We start from the raw sequence: 22,459 nt of genomic DNA on the forward strand, positions 1-22,459 counted from the left end.
TGTATATTTTTACATAATCACAGGAATTGATAAATACTACAAAGGAAAAAGACATATAAAAAATGACTAAGCCTTCAGGTCCATGAAGCCACACCCCTACTAAAGGGACTAATGGCAATTAGGAATTGTTAGGGAACAGCAAGTCATTCTTCAGTATTATAGCCACAGATATATTGCCCTAACTCCAGTAAATAACCTCCCACCCAAAATCTGGCAATTGGTTCTTAGTAAACCACACACAAAAAGAAAACATGAAAATATGAAGGATATTTGGTGAAAAGTGTTTTGGTAGGAGAGAGGAGTTAAGGAGCAGCATAGAAGGGTACAAATGTCTAAACTTCATTATATAAGTGTATGTAACTGTTAAGTATAAAACAGCATAAGCATTCACATTTTACAAAAGAAAACCAAAATCCAACAAGGAATTTTTATGCTGAATATCTAAACTCCCAATCAGGCTCCACTGGCTCCTAAGCTCAATACCCTTTCCAAAGTTCAAGCTTCCTTCTTCCTAAATCAAGAGGATAATTCATATTATCCACTCCTTGAATTCCAAGCAGATGGTGAAGATCAGTTTATCTTTGTCAGTGTTAAGGCTTCCATCATCTTGTCTGGACATCTGAGATATCCATCTTCTTTAAATCTGAATCTTATTTTTCCAGTGTGATGGTGTATCCAGGACTTGCTATGGTGGAAGAATTGGGTTGTGATGATGCCAAGTAGCCTTGATTCCTGTTACTTATGTTCTTATGCTTGCCTCCTTCCATTTGGCTATCTTTAGTGCTACCTGCCCTTGCTGTCTGACTGGAGCCTGTCCTTCTTATGATTCTGGTTGTGTCAGAACTCCTCAGAGTCAAGCCATCACTGTAATCCTGTGATCCTGAGTTTCTGGGTATGTCAGAACTCCTGGGAGTCAAGCTTCCTCTGGGATCCTGAAATCTTGGTGTGACCAAGCTCCTGGGATCATGGGAACCTGGGTGTGGAGCCAGCACCCAAGGTCTCCTCAGGGCAGCTGGCCAAACCTGAAGGACAATACCAACTTTCTTAAATCACATTACTCTACTCAGGGTATGCTTTCACTTAGTTCTACCTATCTCATCTTCAGGGGGCCCAAGCATCATTTACAAAGGAATGATTTCCCTGGTAGCCTACCAACCTTTGGGTCTCCCCAGCACAACTTCCCAATGCTATGTTGCTATGTTGTAGGTACTCAGAAGCTTGAATTTCCCATCATTTTATTTATTGGTTCATATCAAAACATTTATAGACCACTAGCCCTACCTTTGTGAGTGCCACTTAGCAGCCTGAATATTGCTGGGGTGTGTCCATTTTTTTCACTATTTTTGCTTCCCAGTGACAGTGTCTAGCTTATAGTAGATTCTTACAAAGAGTTTCTGAAAATAAATAAGTAATGTAGAGTCTGTTTTAAAAATTATTTTTCTGTGAGTTTTTCCCTACAAAATGATAGTGCGTCAATCAAAAATAAATGTGGAATGATAGTGTTAGGCAGTACAAGTGTGTGAAAAATATTTGTGAATATATATGGGCCTTTCAGGACCAATAACATCAGTGCCTTTATAAATATGCAGAAGAACTTGGGGATTCTTAGGTTTATAATTTTTTTTAACTTTTTAAAAACATTTTTATAATTCTTTTCCTCTGGCTTATGAGAAATACTTCAGAGCACATTCTCATTCCTGGGTACTCTCAGTTATTTTAAGAAATATAAATTAAGGTGCAAATAATATTTGAAATTGACCTTTCTTGTATCCTTTCTCCCTAGCCAGCATTGCCTGCCCAGACAAAAGGCAGACAGTATAATTTGCACATATTGAGCTAAGGAGCTGCTTTCAGTGGGGTAAGACAACAGCTGTGACTTTCTGGTCTGTGAGCCTTTGCTGCTGACCCTAGGCCAGCCTCACTCTTGTAAACTCTTTTTAAATGTGTGTGTGTGTGTGTGTGTGTGTGTACAAGTTCACATTTGTGTGGAGATCAAAGCATAACTTCGCAGGAATTAGTTCTTCATTCTCCTGTCTCTACTGTGTAATTTGGGGCACTTGTCCTCCCATGTCACTCTAGGATTCACTATAATATGATTTTTTTAATGTATATTCTGGGATGTGCTGGTTAGGTTTCTGTCAACTTGCCACAAGCTATAGTTAGCTGGAAATAGGAAAGCAAAACCTCAACTGAAAAAAAAAAAAAGTGCCTCCATCAGATGTCCTGTAGGCAACTCTGTTGGACAGTTAATGCTTTTTGATCATTTTTAATGGTGATTTTTTTAAATGATGGTTGATGTAAGAGAGGCAAGAAAAACGTGGGGAATGCCACCTGACATTTGGTCCTGAGCTGTATAAGTAACCAGGGTGGGCAAGCTATAGGGAACAATCCAGTAAGTAGTGTTCTTCCGTGGTCTCTACTTCAGTTCCTTGCCTCCAGGTTCCTGCCTTGAGTTCCTACCCTGATTTCCCTTTATGATGGACTATTATCAGAAAGTGTAGGCCAAACATACCTTTTTTCTCCTAATTGTTTCTAGTCACGGTGTTATAACACAGAAATAGAATGATATAGGATGGAACTCGGGTTGATGGGTTTGCACTCTTACCTGTGGAGACAACCCCATGGCCCTTAAATGTTTAAGCTGACTCTGGTATTTTCTAACACGAATAAAAAGAATAGCAATGCAGGAAAGAGGCTTTGCTCTTTTCGTCTAAAACTGTAATAAATATTCGTTACACTCACAGTTTATATAGGTCATAAACACGGAAACAAATAAACTGCAGAGATTCTTGCCTGAAGTGTTCCATGTAGCTGCTGTGAAGATGTCAAACAAGGTTGCAGTCACCAGTATGAAACATAGGTGTATCTGTTTCCAAGACCCTATCTTCACAAGGTGGTAGTGGCACTTCAGGAGAGACATCAGTTTCTTCCTAAATGGCCCATTCAGATTCTATGTGATGTGTTTAGGATGGTGTGGCCATACATGGACCTATCAAAAAGCTGTTTCAATATCCTCACAACTTAGATGAGAAACGAACAAACATCCCCATGATTAGGTCCCAAGAAAATGGCTAAATGAGGTTCCTTTTAACAAACCAAAGCAGATGCTTGCTACCAGGCATTTTCAGCATGATAAGTACCAGTTACACAGTCCTGGCTCCCCGTAGCACTTTTCACCTGCCCCTACCCTACAAGACTCTGGCCTTGAAGCTTTGCTCCCTCTGTCCCAGTTCTTGATTCCTGTATAACCCAGCCATTTGGCTTGTGTTCCCTTGGCCTCCTGGTTCTTTTCTTGGTTCTCAGTTCTCTCCTGGTTGGCTCTCTTACCCGTCTTTTGCTCTTCCCCCATGTCTCTCATCTCATGGCCTAGTTCATTCTGGACCCTTCCAGATGCCTCTGGCTGTTCTCTCCCACATAACTCACTGTAACCTCAGCCGGGCAGTAGTGGCACACGCCTTTAATCCCAGCACTTGGGAGGCAGAGGCAGGCAGATTTCTGAGTTCGAGGCCAGCCTTCTCTACAGAGTGAGTTCCGGGACAGCCAGGGCTACACAGAGAAACCCTGTCTCAAAAAAAAAAACAAAAAAAAAAAACAAAAAAAAAACAAAAAACAAAAAACAAAAAACAAAAAAACAAAAAACAAAAAAAAACAAAAACAAAAAAACCAAAAACAAAAACAAAACAAAAAACAAAAAAAGCAAACAAACAAACAAACAAACACCTGTAACCTCAGTCGTGCCTTGGAACCATCCTGTCCTGATTTTCATTCATACATCACCTCTACAAAATGACAGAAAGACTCAGAAAGCTTGGCCCCTGCCTCCTTTAAGCTAAAGATTATAGGAGTTGGTATCTGACTAGGAAAATCTAGAGGCTGAGGATGTAGTTCCTAACAATAAGGAACAATAAAACAAGCAATAAAACAGCAGCTTCAGATACAACCTGAACCACCAGCAAACGACAGTTACAGCAACCAAACCAAATCAGTGTTTTCCAGGCACACTGATTTAATATTTGGAGACATAACTATGTGGGTCATACAGAGAATTGAAAGGAGTCCAACACAGGTATAGTCCACAAAAAAAGCCTGGTACAGTGACTGAGGACATATTTAAATTATCAGTCAGAGAAAAGCAAGTGAATAGAAGTGAGGATTTCACTGTGAGATCTACAGTAGAGCCTGCCGGTATGCCTAGGACAATATCAGATAGGGATTCCATAAGGATATATTGAAACTTTGGCCATCTTACACGGGTATGCACTTTTCCCACAATGTCTGGACTATGTAGGGCCCCATTAGAAGTCAAAAACCAATGTGTGGGCAAATCAAGAAACTTAGGTGACCACTGATTAATATTTGTGATATTGTATATTTCAGGACCTCCTCTGTGTCTGATGCTATTACATTTTTGATATTGGTAACCAACTCTAACTTTATGGTGAGTGTCTTGAAGGTCAGGCCCCTACTTCAAGATTTCTGGTGGACACCACTATGACAGCATAATGACTGCTCAAATGTCATTGGCTGAAGGCCTTAGGGCAAGCAACACTCAGAATGCCAGCCACCAGGAGATTTCAGACCAACTGAGGGACACAGGGAGAGAGAGTAGGTGCCAGGGAGGTGACCAATTTGGTCACTCTCCCCAGTGGGCAGGGTGTTTTCTGGGACCCAGCTGGTGAACAGTCCCTGGTACCAACTGGGACATCTCAACTCAGCCTAGAATAAAAGAGGTGTAGGGATATATATATACATCACTCTTTCCCAGCTTTTTAAACTAAGTTCAAACTTAGAGGCCCAACTCAGTAATTCAGTAGGGTTAGTGGCTGTTTTACAGTCACCATGGATCACCGTAGCCGTCCACGAGGCCTAAGCCACAGTCGAGTCTCTGGATCTCATATCCGAGCTCCTAGGGTCCCACTTCCATTCCATGTTGAGCAGGAGGCTAGGGAAGGAGAAGAATGGGAGCGAGAGCTACCTCGTCAGAGGCCTATCATCTATGGACCTCCAGAAAGTGAAGAGTTACAGGAAACTGTTATGAGTAAGCATATTCTCCGGGGAACGGGGGAGTATGTGTGTGTGTGTGGGGGGGGTGCTTCTGGGAACTGAAATATCCTGGACATTTGCTTTAAGACTGAGTGAGCTCTGCTGCATCCTGACCTGTGGCACTGCATTTGATTTAAAAAAAATATATACCTGGGACACACTTAAGTCACCAAATTGCCCACTTACCCTATAATTCCTACTGGAAGAGAAAGGCTAGTCAGGAAATAAAATATGTCAATTAAGCTTTGGGACAGTATGGTGTGAAGGGATTAGTGGGTCAAACGTGTAGAGGAAGGGAGAACATACATAATAATGGTCCATAGTAAAAAGTTTTATATTAAAGATGGGATTGGGGAGCTGGAAAGATGACACGGAAGTTAAGTGCATTGGCTACTCTTCCGAGTTCCGACAAGGGTTTGATTTCCAGCACCCTCAAGGCAGCTCACAAGTGTCTGTGACTTCAGTTCCAGGGGATCTTTCAATGAGCTCCCCTGGCCTTAATAAGCAGCAGGCAGGCATACAATCTGGGCACAGACACATATAGACCAAAAATCCATTTTAAATAGTATTTTTCAAAAGAGGATGGCCAGGATCTAAATCAGTTATGGTTAGGAGTACATGAAGGCAACACTAGGGCTGATAGAGCTGACAGGTGATGTCACAATTCAGTCTTTGACAAGCTAAAATGGGAGTGAGCCCCTAGGCACTGGGGCACTCAGTGACGCCTGAGGCTGTGCATGCCCTAGTGCATCATGGGTAGGAGAGGCAAAGCAGCCGGAGGAAGAGGGCTAGATGGGTAAAGGGTAATTACGCAATTGCACTGCGCCAAAGGAGGGGTTGCCTAAGAATTTTGCGGGTATTGACTGGAAAAGCAAATCTTTGAAGCAAAATTAGTTCACCCACACACCTTTTTGCCTGCTGGAGAAAAATAAATGGTCAGCTAATTACTCTCACGTTTTTCTGGGGCTGAACAGAACTGAAAAGATGAGTCCTGGCACTGTACAGGCAAATCACTCCGGGGGCTGCGGGGGGCACATACATGTCTGTTCACTTCAGCAATTTTGTAGTGTATGCGGCCTGGAACCCACCAGCCTCCTAAACCTCGAGTAATCAACATGATAAATATACTCAATCTGTACATTCCAAAATAACTGTTTTGGATGTTTCCATAACTAGGTGAATGAGGTGGTGACTACATTCCATGTTAGTCAACAGACAGTTACCCTGTAAGTGCATACAAGTATGCTCTGTCAAAAACCATAGCAAAACGAAATGTATGAAGGTAACCTTAATTAGAAGTATAAATTGTGGTGGCACATGCTTTTAATCCCCAGCCGTCAGGGAGGCAGAGACGAGTTGATCTCTGAGGACTTCCTGGTCTACAGAGTGTGTTCCAGGGCAGCCAAGGCCACACAGAGAAACCCTGTCTGGAAACAGTAACGAAAAAGGTCTACATTGCAAGTCGTTCATAGGCACATAGGTTATCTTGAACTTGTGAGGGAATGGTGTGAGGGGATAGGGGAGCTCTGTTATAGAGATGGACTTGGAAGTTCACCTTCAAGGACAAGGGCAGCCAGTGCTCTGGACATCAGTCACCAGCCACCCCTGGAAACCGCTTCTGACAAATTGGGAGAACTCTCCAGCTTGGCCCTCCGTTTGACGCAGGCGCAGAAGCCCACTGGGGGGAGGGGCGGAGCCTGAGCCCACGTGGCGGGGGCAGGAGGGGCGGAGTGGGGCGGAGCAAATCTCGCGAGGCGGCGCCCTTGTTCGCGCGGTCTCCAGCGCGCGCGCTGTTTTAGCTGGCTGCCTGGTGGCGGGGGACTCCGTGCTTTAGTTGAGGGACGTGTTTTCGCGCTCGGTCATGGAGGCGCGGTCCAAGCTGCTGGACGGGACCACGCCGTCCCGTCGCTGGACCCGAAAGCTGGTGGTGCTCTTGCCGCCGCTGCTGCTGCTGTTCCTGTTGCGGACCGAAGCCCTGCAAGGCTTGGAGAGTGATGATCGGTTCCGGACCCGCGAAAATGAGTGCCACTTCTATGCTGGTGGACAAGTGTACCCAGGAGAGGTGTCCCGGGTTTCGGTTGCAGATCACTCCCTGCATCTAAGCAAAGCTAAGAGTAGGTGGTGCCCTGTGGAGGTTGGGTGGATGAGGCAGAACTCGGGGACTCTTAGACACTAATTGTGGATGCTGCAAAAGGGTGGGGCTGGAGTTGGGCCGCACCCCCCCAAGGCTGCCTGGGAGTTCTCGGTCCACCCCGATGCCTTTGTGGGTGTGAGGAAGGAGGTGGGTTCCTGGTGTGAAGAAAGAAATGGTTTCCTCTGATCAGATTTCGGGAAAGGTAGCGGTTACCCCCAAAAGCCGCAGATGGGGGTGTTCCTAGTCCCGGGCTTACAGTCGTGGAGGATGTTGTGCAAACTAAAAGACTTCCTTAAATATCCGAAAGTGCCTGCAACCGTCCTGTCTCTTTTTTTCCAGGGAAGAAAGTACATTGATAAGTTGAATAATGATTCACAGAAAGTTTGGTTAAACAGAAAAGTGGTTAAACAAAATGGTCACGAGGTCAAACTTTTTTTTCTCTCGTAGCTTATAAAGATTTTTATTGAAAGTAATCTCCCCAAACTTTGTAGAGTTAATAGATACTGATGTTTCTTTAAAAACAAAAACAAAAATCTGAAGACTTTCTTATGGAGTATTTTGGAGGGAAACTGGGAAAGAGGTGGAAGAGGCACAGTTGAGTTGATGGTAAATCTTGTGTAATGCCAAATGGGCTTTTCATTATTTATCTTTCTGTCCGTTGTTTGAAGCTACTAGCCACTCTCAGAAAAGACACGTCAGACTAAGAAGATAGTGAGAAAATTGAGGCCTGCTGCATCTGGATATTAAGCTTGCCAAAAAAGTGATCAGGGTACACAGACACAGACCATATATTATTTGCTTTTCCCTAACCCACTTTTCCTAGGGATTATTTGACATTCTGTAAGCGTGTGTTTGAATTTTGCTTGTTGTGGCACATTCTGTGCTAGTCTTTAGTGAAACAATAGTTACACTCGACATTTTGGGGTCTATTCTTTTGGACATGGGGACTGGACAGATCTAACAAAATGGCTTCAAATTCTATGGTCCTCCTCCTTCAGCTTACAGAGTACTGGGGTTACAAATGTGCTCTACCACACCTGGCTACTTCACAGTTATGAACCTCTAAAGATGTGGGGTATTGCTACCACAGTCCATGCATGAAAAAAGCCAAGCCGATTTGCCTCCCTAAACATTTGTAGCTTCTTAGTAGTACAAGTGAACTACTTTGGAATTGGTTTTAGAAAGACAGATTTGCTTTAAAAATATTTCTAAGTTTCGTTGCTTTCACTTGCCTGAGGAAGATATTCTGAAATGTGCTTATTCAAATGCACTTCCTGTTGGAAACAAAAGCATTCCAAAGGAGATGGTTGTATTCATAAAAGGGGATATCATAGAACAATTAAGGCTATTTATTGAATCATTTTAATAAAATGAGAAATATCATAATACATTTTTCTCATTGAGCGTTAAAAAATGAGGATGCAATCTGACCCAGATTTGTGTTTAGAAAAAAATAATGATTAGAGAGACAGGGCATTTAAATTGTCTTTATTATACTTCGCTGTATTTATCAGAATTCTTATGCTCAGGATTGTTAAGGGTCTGCTAAGGATGTTAGGACAGCATTGCTTGTTTTGTTGAGACAAGGTCTCACTCTGTAGCCCTGGCTGTCCTGGAACTCTCTATGTAGACCAGGCTGGCCTTGAACTCAGAGACACAGCCGCCTCTGTCTCCTGAATGATGGAATTAAAGGCATGAATCACCATATTTTAAAAAGCAGATGCAAAGGGCTGCTTTTGGAATTGTGTTTAAAGATCTTAGCAAAGTAACTGCAATTTTTCAATCAAAATGAAGAATTTGCAGTAATCAGTGTTCAGAATAAGATTTTTCTGACATGGTTTTCAGTATATGTAAAATCTTCAAGGAGTGTCCTAGCAAGTCATTACAGTTATTATAATATCCTGTTTAAGCATTTGAAGTACTGTATATTTTAGCACATTTCTAATTTTCTCATCTGGACTTTTTCTCCTAACAAATTCAGGATTATTTAGGTAGCTTTGATTCAAGGTAAAAAGTCACATATTATAGATTAACTTCACGAAAATTCATCCTCAGTTTGTATCTGTAGTGTGACTTAGTGCGGCCTTTTACACAAAAGAATGAGAGTTGATTTCTAGAAACCTTAGTCCAACTTGGAAGCAAGTATTGATCTCATTATATGTAATGGTTTTGAAAGTCTTATCTGAATGTATCAATAGCGTGAATGGACATAACTATCAAAGGGTGCTGGCTAGAATTACAGCATGCCCTTACAGGACAGCAGCACTATTGAATTTGCATCAGGTCACTTGAAACCTGTTCGTGGTTGTGGGGATGATTCCTTTTGCAAAGCCTTCTAGGGAAATTATCCCATGGTCAGGGATAATTTGGAGGAGCTGTGGTGAAATATCCAGTAGGGTTTAGTGCAAGGATAAGGTATAACATTTTGTGGGATGGGCAGAGGCATTTTTCACATTTTATCCCATTTAATGTGTATTAATACAGTAACCACAAAAATTCTATATAAAAATATTTTCACTGTTTCCTCTTATCACAGATACAGGCAATAACTCATACTCACTCGAGAAGTACTTGCTTGTACCTGTTACCCATGGCATCGCAGAGACTTTTGTGCTGTATAATAGCTATTACAGGAATCATGACAGTGATATCTTACAGACTTAGAAGATCTTGCACCTTGAAGGTGTTGTGATTAAACACACAATTACTCCATCGCTAACTTTTAAAATGTTTGTACTTACATTTCAGTGTAATTGGTTTCCTTTGTAATTCTTTGTATCCTATTTAGTCTCTAACAATAAGTTATTGTTCTAAGTTCTCAGAAGTCTGTGAGCTTCCAGACTGCCAATGAAGTTCAAAGATTTAGTTAGAAGTCCCAACTTTTAGTGTTTTTCTAAAGCTGTCTTTGGCTATTCCAACAACTTTTCAGTGTTATAGACCATTGTTTCTCTTTCTTAGTCTCAAAGCCAGCACCTTATTGGGAAGGAACAGCTGTGATAAATGGAGAATTCAAGGAGCTCAAACTGACTGACTATCGTGGGAAATACTTGGTTTTTTTCTTCTACCCACTGGATTTGTAAGTAATACACACAAATAGCCACTAATAAAGTACCAGTTTTTATCATTTGTTATCCAAGAGCAACAAACGAGTTTTGTCAGCTGATGGTTCTTAATAAGGCAAGCTGAGAGAAGGAAGATATCTGCTACATATTTGAGTCACAAAGACAAGAAAATAAACTGATAAGATTTTAGCAAGTAGTTCATGTATGAGTTAATACATAATTGTATTTACTATAAAGGCTTTGCTATTTGTATTTTCTATGTTGCTTTCATGAGACATGAACATTTTAATATTAATATATATTAATATATGTAGTACTTTTTGATTGGGTTAAGTTCTGAGAACATTATTTAGATGATCATAAGGTCAACTCACTGTAAATTAGCTTAGCTTTAGGCATATTGATATTTGAAAAATACAATTCCAACAAGAATGAAGTTCTTGGGAAGAGTAAAAAGAACTCCTCGCTCAAAAGAATTAATTATCTCACATTCTTATATTCTTCCCTATTTGAATTTTTAGGGGGATATATGAAACAACTTAAAGATCACTCTATCTTTGACACTGTATTTTTCTCCAGTAAGATGAATCTAGAACTCTGTAGGTGAAAATTAAACTCATTCTGTAAACTGTTTGTAAGCCAAGAGTTAACATTTTCCATGTAGGACAAAGAGCAGTAAGTAATTTTAAGCTTGTTATCTTTGTGCAGCTGTCCATCTACTCCATTCTGTGCTTGCAGCTATAGATAAAATATACATGCATGATTGTTGCTTTGCAACAGAGAAATTTCACCAAATAAGGACAGGCTTTGGCCAGTAGAACAAAGTTTGCCAAACCTTTTGTACTAAGCCAAGTGGAAAGAATTCTAATAAAAATTAGGACATTAAAGCCAAAACAAGCTATCTTTCAAATCAGCTTATACTCTGGCTCTATTAACTAAAAGAATAAGTTAATTTCTAATAGAAATCAGAAATAGAAATTTTGAGATAATAAGAAAGAGGGCAGAATCTGATCATTAACCCTTTTAGAAAATACTGAAGTATGTAATATAGTTCAGATTACCAAAGAGTTAATACTGTTTGTTTTCACATCACAGTGCTGTGCTTGAACATCTGAATTATTTTTAAAGCCATTATTGGGCTCAAGTGGGAACTTGTCCTTTAACTCTTTTTTTCACAATTTTGAGCCATAACTTATAAATTAAATATACATACACAGGGTAACATTCAGTCTGTACAAACACAACCATGCTTGATATTAAAATACTGGAAACTTTCCATATAAAATGGTAAATAACCACTTTTCCCATGTAACTTTTCAGTTTGGCTCTTCCAATAGTCCCTTTCTGAAAATTTGAGATCTAATCCTAACTTCAAGTTAAGATTGAATAACACTACTGAACACAATCATGCGCGCGCGCGCGCGCGCACACACACACACACACACACACACACACACGTCTAATAATTCAACCTTATGTATGATGTTTGTATTTTAATACTGGTTGCAGCTCACTAAATTAGTTTAACTGTAGTTTGAATAAAAAATACTACCCAAGAAGGCTGGAAAGATGGTTCAGTGGTTAAGAGCACTGGCTGTGCTTCCAGAAGACCAGGTTTTTAATTCCCAGAATCCACATAGCTTCTCACAACCCTCTGTAACTCTAGTTTCAGGCGACTTCATACTCTGCTTCCACAGGCATCAAGCACATAAATGTTACACAGATATACATGCAGGCAAAACACTCATAAACATATAATAATAAAACTTCAAAAAATACTGCCCAGAGTAATATCCCCTCAGCCTGCCATTCTGATAAAATTTTATATTACTCTGGGCAGTATTTTATGTGAGGCTGGAAGAAGACCTATCCAGAATCAGGAGGTAGGAGTAAAGAATATTGCCTAATATGTAAAATATATGTAGAAGCTAGCCCATCGGAATAAGAAAATCAAGTAGCAGGATAATATAGACATTGTTTAGATCCCTTGAAATCTATAAAACACTGAACTACAGATTATTAAAAGCTCATGACATGGGGGTGCTGTTGTAAGGAAGAAAATATTGGAACTGATCAGTGGAATTTTAAGAAGAATCTCTGTTGAAATGCAATAGAGAACTCAACATTTCCTTTGAATATTTAATTAAGTAGTCTTAGAATTTTATTTCTTAAGGTGTATTTTTGTATGTTCAGAGTGCCTGTAGTAAAAAACTCGTTTGAAAGTTCATTCAGGTATATGCTTATTTTGAGAATACTGACTTGTTTCCTTTTTCCAAATTTTTAGTACCTTTGTGTGTCCAACTGAAATCATCGCTTTTGGGGATCGAATTGAAGAATTCAGATCTATCAATACTGAAGTAGTAGCATGCTCTGTTGACTCTCAGTTTACCCACTTGGCCTGGTCAGTGTTTTGCCTTAAAACTGGGATAAAATGAATAGATTTGCTTCTTAGTCTTGTTAGATAGCTCCTAACATGGTAATATTATAGTAATTATAATTATGTATTGGGTATCCTTAATGTGAAGAAAAAGTAAAAACATTCCGTTTTCTGTTATATAGTCATCAGTGTGTTAGTTCAAATTCATTAGCTTTTATAGTTTTTAAAACAGTATTTTTTAATTTTAGACTAGTATGACTCCCATTGCACCCTAGCTGCCTTCCAAGGCTTTGTCTTGTGATCCATTCTAAGATTTAAGATATATCATTTTATTATAATGAAATCCAATATTATATATAATTTATGTATGTTTAAAAACTTTTAAAAATCTACAATCTGTCTTCAATCCCAGCACTGGGGAAGCAGAGGTCAAGAGAGCTTAGTTGGAGGTTGACTGGTTGTCCTAATTATCCCTTTAATCTAGCAATTCTACTTCTAGAAGTTAACAGAGACCTGTACAAAAATAAAAATATAGGATACTTCCAGCAGTATTCATAAAAGAAAAATGCAATCAGTTTTACGTCTGTCAGTAGAGATCAGTAAAATAAGATATTTCATACATTTTACCCATTGTGGAAAAAAGACACACAAATACAAAGTATAGTAGCCTGTTTTTATTTTAAGGGGCAGGGATATATGTATGTAGTTGTATTTATGTACTTTTCTGTGTAGAAAGTGTTTACTTTTAATATATGCCATTTACTTATCACTGAGAGGTCAAGTGTTCTGTCTATTACAGGATTAATACTCCTCGAAGACAGGGAGGACTGGGGCCAATAAGGATTCCACTTCTTTCGGACCTGAACCATCAGATCTCAAAGGACTATGGTGTATACCTTGAGGACTCGGGACACACTCTTAGGTACCCTTCAGTTAACATTTTGAAAAATCCAAGTACATTTATAATCCTCCTAGAAACAGGTGATGGTTAGGAGTTAGAAGACAGATATTTTTTTGATCATATATTTTATTTTGGTCTATTTGCAAGAATAGATTGCTTTTAAACTGTCAATGCCCTATTTAAACTAAACCAGAGTTGCACACTGTTAGAGCTGGAGGCCTTTCACAACCTCTCTATTTATAGATAAAAGAAACAGATGTGTGGGTTTCTATAAATTTAGTCACAGTTATAGAATGAGTTACTAGCAAAGACCAGACTGTATCTGAGCTCCTAACTCCTTAGCACTGTTTCCTTTTTTCTGAACTGGCTCTAGTAATGTTTTTTCTAATACATACTTAGCACTTCACAAACCCATATCTAAGAGACTAAGGCAGTATTTAACCCAGAAGCCCTTTCAGCTTTTTTGTTTTTTGGTGTTTTGCTTTGTTTTGTTTTTTTAGACAGTATATCCCTGGCCAGCCTCAAACTCAAGGATCTGCCTGCCTTTAAAAGGTGTTACACGTTGATCAATTAATAGTACCTAATGAATTTTCCATTTTATTTTACTTTTATTAATATCTTCTTTCTTTCTTTCTTTCTTTCTTTCTTTCTTTCTTTCTTTCTTTCTTTCTTTCTTTCTTTCTTTCTTCTTTCTTTCTTTCTTTTTGAGATAAAATCTCTCAGCCAAGGCTGGCCTTGAAGTTGAACTACATAGATAAAGATGACCTTGAACAATTGTCCTGCCTCTGCTCCCCAAATGTTGGTATTATTTAAGGTCAGATTCAAGGGTTTTTTTCCCCTTCAGAGAGGATTGTTTATTGCCTCTGAGGCAGTCTCACATGTAGCCTTGGCTAACCTGGAACTGACTGACTTCTAACTCAAAACAGTCTATTTGCCTTTGTTTCCCTGGAGCTGGGATGAAAGACATGGACCACCAGATAGATTAATAGGGTTTTTTTTTTAATGTTTTCTAAACACACATTAATTATACGTAATACTGGATTTCATCATAATATCTTCATACATGTATATAATGAATGTATATAATATCAAATTGCCCATTATATTCTCTTGTCCCACTCCTGTTGACTGTCTCCTAATTACTCCTTCAGTTTTGTGTGTGTGTGTGTGTGTGTGTGTTTCTGTGTGTGTGTGTGTTTCTGTGTGTGTGTGTGTGTGTGTCCCATTGAATTTAATTAGGGATAGTAGAACCATGGAATTCTTACCAGTGGTTCAAAAAAATGTATTCCATTTCCCTGAACAACCATTAACGGCCTGTAAATACACAAGGAGGGGTTAAGCCTTATACATCTGAAGGATGGAAGGAACACCTCCTCCCCAAACATTTTTTAATTAGTTGTATATAGGCATGTCTATGGATAGTGCCTTCATAGCCATCAGATACTCAGAGGTGGAGTTACCCGCAGTTATGAGCTACCCGAAGTGGGTGCTGGGAAGACTCGAGTCTTCTGGAAGAACAGTATGTGCCCTTTAACTGCTGAGCTATCTCTCCAGTTCCCCAAAACAAAATTTTCAAACTGCCATTTAACTGTGATAATTCAGACGTATCCAGTAAATGGGGACTAAGAGTACAAGTGGCAATAGAGTAGGTAATAGCATTCTGCTGATTCTATATAGCAGATTATGTAACTGAGAAGAAACGGGATCACCTTTACCATCCCTGTGATTCACAGAGGCCTCTTTATTATCGATGACAAGGGAGTCCTGAGGCAGATTACTCTGAACGACCTTCCTGTGGGTAGATCAGTGGACGAGACACTGCGTTTGGTTCAAGCCTTCCAGTACACTGACAAGCATGGAGAAGGTACCTCTTTTATTTGAAAATATTTATTTATAATGAATTTTGCTCTTTTAACCCCTCATTACCCTCTTGTCTATTTCTTCTACCAAAATTCTTTTCCTTCCTTCCTTCCTTCCTTCCTTCCTTCCTACCAAGCCCCCTTCTACTTTTGTGTTTTTATTGATGACCCATTGAGCTTAATTAGGGATGCTTGTATGAGGTGACTAGAAGTGGGGTTATTTACTAGACCATGGATAACCTATCAGTAGCTATACCAGTGAAAAAAGTGACGACACTTTCTCCCCCATTAAATGTTTCTATGAGGGGTGGGGTCTATGCATCCCTCCCTTATCCATAATAGGATGTTGATTGGCCCAGTCTTGTGCAGGTAACCATACCTGCTAAGATCATGAATACAACTGTTGCGCGTGCCCAGAAGGTATCGTTTCCTAATATTCCTCCTCATTATCTGGTTCTTAACACTATTTCTGTCTGTCTTCCAAGGTGTTCCCTGAGCCTTGGAGGGGTGCTACAGATGTCTTCTTCAGGGCCAAGTACTTAACAGTCACTTAGTCTCAGCATTTTGTCCAGTTATGAATCTGCATAATACAAAGTAGCTTTTCAGATTCAGGCTGAAAGCAGCACTGTCTGTGTGTGTCAACATGAAACATTGTTAGAAGGCAGTTTGATGTCATGTCCATGAAGCAAATAAACAGTAATCTGATCAGTCCCTCATGAGGCCTGTGGCCTCCTACCCATATTTTTAGTTTTTTTTTTTAATTTTTGCGTGTGCGTCAGGCAGGGAATAATTTTTTTTCTTGATCTTACACAAATTATCGTATTAAACCATTACCATAACCTTTCCTTTATTTTTTTTTATTTTTTTAACTGCTTAAGACCTAGTAAACTGTATTTTCTCAGGGAACTTATACAGTCAGGGGGAAGAAGTGAGCAAGTGGGATTCTTCACGTAGCCCAGGCATACAGCCAAGATAATCTCTGGCAGCTGCAAGATGTTTTCTTCTTCTGGGAGGGCACAGTGACCACTTGATTTTTTTCCTTTATTCTCCCTCCTCTAAATCTCACATTAGCAACTTAATATCACATTGAGTTGCAGTCTTCAAAATTTCAATACAAAATACAACAGTCCAAGTTATCTTTTTCAATCTCAGGGTTTTTTTTTTTAGTGAAATGAAAAAGAATTGATTAATATTTATTGTAGATTTTACCTCTAAAATTCCCAGAGGAGAAATTTTATGAGCATATTTTTTACTTCATTAAGTAAAAAACTTGTATAAAGACGTAGTATCGATATGTGACAATATTTAGTAGTGTAGGTTTTATTTGTATGTTTCATTATTATATTTAGTTATTTAACTACTTTATCACTCTATTGTAATGTACTCAATTGAGAAAATGCTTCCATCAGGCTGGCCTGCAGGTGAGTCTCTGGGGTATTATTTTGATTAGTGATTGATGTAGGCGGGTCCACCTAAATGTGAGTAGGACCACCCTTGGGCTGATGGTTTCAAATGCTATTTTTTAAAAAAGCAAATAAACAAAAAAAAAAAAAGAAAACAGGTAGAACAAGCCATGGGAGCAAGCTAGTGCAGCATTTTCCCATGGACTCTTCAAAGATGGACTGTGATGTGAAAATGTAAGTGAACTAAAGCCTTTCTTCCCTAAGTTGCTTATATAAGGTCATGGCATTTTATCTTAGCAATAGAAAGTGTAAGACAGTGCTCAAACACTTGCTCAGTGTTTGCACACAAACCTGACCCCTCAGTCAACTTGTTAGCCGGGCTATTCTGATTTAGCTCTAAATTATGTAGTCCTTAAGATTTTTCAGTATTACACCAATAATCAATATTCATCCTTCACAAGTTTCAGTAGTAGCTAAATAGAAAAGGGCAAATTTTGCCAAAATAGAGTATGTTATATAAGCCTTTAAGAATTTAATTATTCTCTAACAACTTAGGTGCCAAATCATTAAAAATGGAAACCAGTTTTTGAAGTAAAATTAAAACATGACATCCTGAAAAAAATAAGAAAATTGCATGTGATGTGTTAGCTCTTTAACCCCAGTACTCAGGAAGCAGAGATAGGTGGATCACTGTAAATTCAAGGCCAACCATGTGTACATAGTGAGTTCTAAGCCAGCCACAGCTACCCCAGTGAGATCCTGTCTCAAACAAAAGGGTAAACAGTAATTGCTGAAGTAGATTTTGATTTTTGTTTTGTTTTTTTAAAAAATATGTTTGTTTTTCTGGGGTCTAACTTCTTGAGTTCTTTGTATATATTGGATATTAGCCCTCTATCTGATGATGTAGGGTTGGTGAAGATCTTTTCCCAGTTTGTTGGTTGCCGATTTGTCCTTTTGATAGTGTCCTTTGCCTTACAGAAACTTTGTAATTTTATGAGGTCCCATTTGTCAATTCTTGATCTCAGCACATACTCTATTGGTGTTCTGTTCAGGAACTTTCCCCCTGTGCCCATGTCCTCAAGTTAGCGTGTCTGTGTGGGAATATATCCAGATACCACAGAGGTCAGAAGTCACATCCCTGAAGTCAAGAGTTACAAGGGATTTTAAACCACCTGATGTAGGTGCTGAGACTCAAACTCAGGTTCTCTGGAAGAACAGTGTGTAACTTAACCATTGGACTAGCTCTCCAGCACCTAAGAATAGATGTTCAATGTTCTCACTACAAAACAATGAGTTATTTGAGATGACAGACAGGCTAACTAATTTGATCTAATAATCCAAACTGTATGCATATATAAAACATTACTGTGCACCCCTGAAATGTATAATTTGGCTAAATTTGGGAGTATAGAAAATAGAAGTCAGTCCCTAGCTCAGCACATTCTTACTGTCTGTTGATTAACAGAATACCTTGACAGTACCACAAAATATAGCAGGCAGGATATAAGCCAGATAATCTTACTGGTCATGTATATAAATTTAGAGGAATTTTTCCCTCACATAGGCTTTTTAGTTTACCATATTCCCATATCTTCCAATTTCATTATAAATATACATTTTATTTTTCATATTATAACTGTAAGTATAATTGATAAAAATTAAAATAGATAAGCTGCCTTCTCATAAACTCTATAAATAAAATTCTTTAGTGTTAGCACACAAGCTAACAGAAGGCAAGTGCTTGATAGTCTGGACATGTTTAATGTGTTTTTTCTTTCTATGGAAACAAGTTTGGGAGTTAATAAAGAAAATTAAACTGTTTTTAAACTTCTTTTTTCTCCTTTTTGTTTCTTTTAGTCTGCCCTGCTGGCTGGAAACCTGGTAGCGAAACAGTAAGTCATATTAATAGTTCTTTGTTTTAAAGGCATGGCCAGAGCCAAAATGCATGCCAATTGTAATGTGATCTTTCATTATAATCGGACTGCGCTTATTTCCAAAGTGAAGTAATTAATTGCTAAGTAGAAATCATACTGCAGACATTTTTCTGGGCTATTGGGAGAGTCATTCAAATCAGGGAAGTCAGAATTTAGATAATATTGTAAATTTTAAAGGTGACAATCCAAAGAAATATACTGTCAACAAAAGAGAAAGGAGAGACCAAGAAGGCAGAGTAGAGCTATGGGAGCATAGACTTAGAGGAGCTTGTAATTGATAACTTCCTCCTACAGTGTGAGCCAAGCAAACAGTCCCCAGCAAAACCTCTGCATAGGAAAAAGCTTCTGAGAAAATATGGTTGTATTAAACAATGAAGCTAAAGAAAACGATTCAAACAGATACATTTTCTTACTGTTCCCGTTCATAAGCAATCCTCAGAGTAGCCTTTGGCTAGAATGTAATTTGGTAACTTGCTTGAAACTTTCTTAAACAACATCTAAAACTACAGATTTTTATTTTTTGAAAATCAAACAGTGGCTGAGTGGTGGTGGCACACGCCTGTAATACCAGCACTACGGGAGGCGGAGGCAGGAGGATTTCTGGTCTACAGAGTGAGTTCCAGGATAGCCAGGACTAGACAGAGAAACCCTCTCTCGGAAAAAACAAATCAAAAAAAAAAAAAAAAGAAGAAGAAGAAGAAGAAAAGAAAATCAAACAGTATTTGGGAAAAAATATTGGATGGAAGGAAGAAATTGTCTTAAAATAAAAAGCCATCAGCAGGGGTGGCAGTTGAGTCCTCCCCTTCAGATGGCCCCTTTTCTCTTTAGAACATGGACCCTGCCTTTAGACTTTGCCTTTGCTGTCCTTTCTTTAAAAAAACATTGTGCATTGTATGTTTGTCTGCTGGGGGGCTCGCTCTGCATGTCACCATGTGTGCTTGGGGGACAGAGGCAGGTTCCAGGGATCATCAGATATATGGCAAGGGCATTCACTCACTGAGCCATCTTGGCAGCCCCTTTGATGCTCTTTCTGTAGTGGTCTCTGTGACTGGTTGGCTCTGCCTTTTTACCCATTTCAGCTCGGATGTAATCTAGGAAGCCTTCCCACAGGACTTCAGATCATCCCCATTCACTATCCTATTAACCCGGGTTTGTTGTTTTGTTTTATTGGTTTTGTTTTTTTATTTGTTTTTGGTTTTTTGAGACAGGGTTTCTCTGTGTATCCTTGCCTGTCCTGGAGCTTGCTCTGTAGATCAGGCTGGTCTAGAACTCCTAGAAGTCCCCCTGTGCCTGCCTCCTAAGTGCTGGAAATAAAGCCGTGCAAATCCACTGCCAACTGGCTCATCAACCTGTTTTCAAAAACATTTACCACAGTCAAAAAATGACAATATAAATCGGAAGACCAGGGGCATGAGTTAATTTAGTTCATTAATGCATACTGTCTAGGTAATGTCATATAGTAATGTGTGTTGAAAGAAGGACCAAACCCTCAAACACATGGAATTATTTTTGTCAATTAAAAATTAAGCACAGTAAGTTAATCTTATAAATAGGTAGCATTTTCTGAATTGTATACTATTTATCTTATACTTTTCCTAGTGAAACTTTTTTCTTTGGGAGCATTTACTGATCTTTTAGGAACTGAATACTCAGAATGTACCTTCAATATTATTTTTGTCACAGGTGGTTTGCTGTGTACCTGGGGACAAAATTGCCTACTACCTTAAATTAGATATATATCTTTTGAACCACTAGCATCTTTGTCATAGATATTTTGTAAGCCTGTACAATTAACCAAATATAAACCAACCTTATGCAAATTTATCATTTAAAATATCTAGTGCTCAAGATCCCTTGAATGCAGGAACTCCATGTCCCCATGTTCCTCAGAGGAGTTTCTTTTCCTTTTGAGTATTCATTCACAAAATTTTTATTATTTATCTGTACTGCCGTTTCCACTTTTTAGCTGGAGATTATAAAATATTGCATTGTGAGCCAGGCTTACTGATATAAACCTATAATCCCAGTTACTTAGGAGGCTGAGGAAGGAAGATCAAAAGTTCATGGCCTGCCTAAGCTATATATGAGTTTAAAACTAGGAAAGAAAATGCAGCAAGGTCCTAAATCAAAAACGAAAAGCCTCACACAGATCTTTAGCTACAGCTCAGTAGTAATGCTCTTGCTTAACAGTTGAAGGGCCCAGGGTTCAACCCCTAGTACTAAAATACCTCTGAAAATCCATTTGATAAATCTTTAGTGAACATACTGCCCCCTTCTCAGGTTATTATTATAACATCATCAAATCAGCAAATAAATGTTAAAATACGTCTGTATTTTCAGTGTGCTTACTTATATCAGGCTCAAATGTGCCATGAAAACTTGGTGGTCAAGAGAAATTTTATAAGTAAATTTTATAGGTAAATTTTGGGTTGCCTGTATACAGATGATATTAATTCACTGAGAAATATATTTGCTTTTTGGAATTGCTGAGATTAGTAGATAAGGCAAATGTAGTTTTTCCTAAACAGTACACAATCTGATTTGCTATACAAAAACAATGGTTGCATCTTTAGTCAAGAGGGGGAAATTAATGCCAAGCTATCCATACTGGACCTTGTCTTTTTTAAAATGAATAATTTGCTTTTTGTTTTAACAGATAATCCCAGATCCAGCTGGAAAACTGAAGTATTTCGACAAGCTGAACTGAAAAGTACTTCAGTTACGTTGTTTGGACCTTCTCAATAAAGGTCATTGTGTTATTACCATATTCATTTGCCATTGTAATTTCTTGGATACTATCAAAATACACGTCACAGACCAAAGATATTTACTGATCAAGGTAGGCATTAAACATAGAAAAGCATTCTCTATTTTTCTAAAGTAAGAAATAACAAATTAAGCCAAACTCATAATCAACATAGCTGCCATTTATGAAGTATACACCATTTGGCAGGCATTGTACTAAGGAGGCCAGACACGTTTTCACTTTATCTCACAACTGTTTATTGTAGGATGGGGAAAATTCCGGTAAATTACCCAATGCTAACATATCTAGCTAGCATAGGCAGCATCAGACATTGAACCCAGATAACCTAACCCTGATGTGTGAGCTCTTAACAGTCCACTTTGGCTTATACTTCTGCAAATCTTTGAGCAGAGATTAAGTTGTGAATACTTTCCACAGTATCAGATATGGATAGCTGACCCCCATAACTCAAGCTCACTGATCTCTAATACAAAGCTTTCTAAAGCTCCATACTTTCTCTAAACTCAAATCTAAAAGCAGTAGGTTATATGCCTATATTTAAGAAATTAAAACTGAATCTCTGAGTATGTGTGTGTGTGTCTGTGTATCTGTGGAGGGAGGGAGGAGAGAGAGAGAGAGAGAGAGAGAGAGAGAGAGAGAGAGAGAGAGAGAGAGAGACAAATAAACTACTACTTCATCACTCAAATATAGCAGTCACATTATGGTGTCCAGAAGAATCAGACTCTTCTTCGCCTTCGATGCTCATGCCCACGCTATTGAAATCCCCTTTCCCTGGAAAAGCCATCACTATAAGTGGTGACCTTATTAGTGGCCACTGGGCAGGTGATTAATGATAGTCATTTAGAAATGGACATGGGAATCTAAGTGCCATCTGAGTAATACCTTATAATAAGAATTTTAGAAAGCAGCCCTTCAGTGAATTGAAGACTTCATATTTTGTAAAATGGGTTTGTAAGAACATTAACATATCCATTACAAT

The 22,459-nt window shown here is 38.8% G+C and overlaps 1 protein-coding gene across 2 annotated transcripts; it reads left to right on the forward strand.

The window, feature by feature from the left end:
* The first annotated feature begins 6,795 nt into the window (after positions 1-6,795).
* On the forward strand, positions 6,796-21,480 carry Prdx4 (peroxiredoxin 4). 2 transcript variants are annotated; one of them, XM_052170152.1, is made up of 7 exons: positions 6,797-7,157; positions 10,136-10,253; positions 12,524-12,640; positions 13,416-13,538; positions 15,251-15,381; positions 18,637-18,671; positions 21,370-21,480. In XM_052170152.1, the coding sequence occupies exons 1-7, from the start codon at positions 6,905-6,907 to the stop codon at positions 21,418-21,420; spliced, it is 828 nt and encodes a 275-aa protein (XP_052026112.1). In that variant the 5' UTR covers positions 6,797-6,904; the 3' UTR covers positions 21,421-21,480. The 2 variants fall into 2 exon arrangements, with proteins under 2 accessions (XP_052026113.1, XP_052026112.1); XM_052170153.1 differs by lacking the exon at positions 18,637-18,671 and having other exon boundaries at positions 6,796-7,157; positions 21,370-21,458.
* Positions 21,481-22,459: the final 979 nt, after the last annotated feature.

This window comes from Apodemus sylvaticus, chromosome X, assembly GCF_947179515.1.
Source record: "Apodemus sylvaticus chromosome X, mApoSyl1.1, whole genome shotgun sequence".
NCBI lineage: Eukaryota > Metazoa > Chordata > Mammalia > Rodentia > Muridae > Apodemus > Apodemus sylvaticus.

What these genes read in the sequence shown, in the direction of transcription:
- Prdx4 (XM_052170153.1), top strand. Translation starts at nt 6,905, where the DNA reads ATGGAGGCGCGGTCCAAGCTGCTGGACGGGACCACGCCGTCCCGTCGC. An exon ending in GCATCTAAGCAAAGCTAAGA is followed by an intron (nt 7,158 to 10,135) that starts GTAGGTGGTGCC and finishes TCTCTTTCTTAG; the next exon opens with TCTCAAAGCCAGCACCTTAT. An exon ending in TTCTTCTACCCACTGGATTT is followed by an intron (nt 10,254 to 12,523) that starts GTAAGTAATACA and finishes CCAAATTTTTAG; the next exon opens with TACCTTTGTGTGTCCAACTG.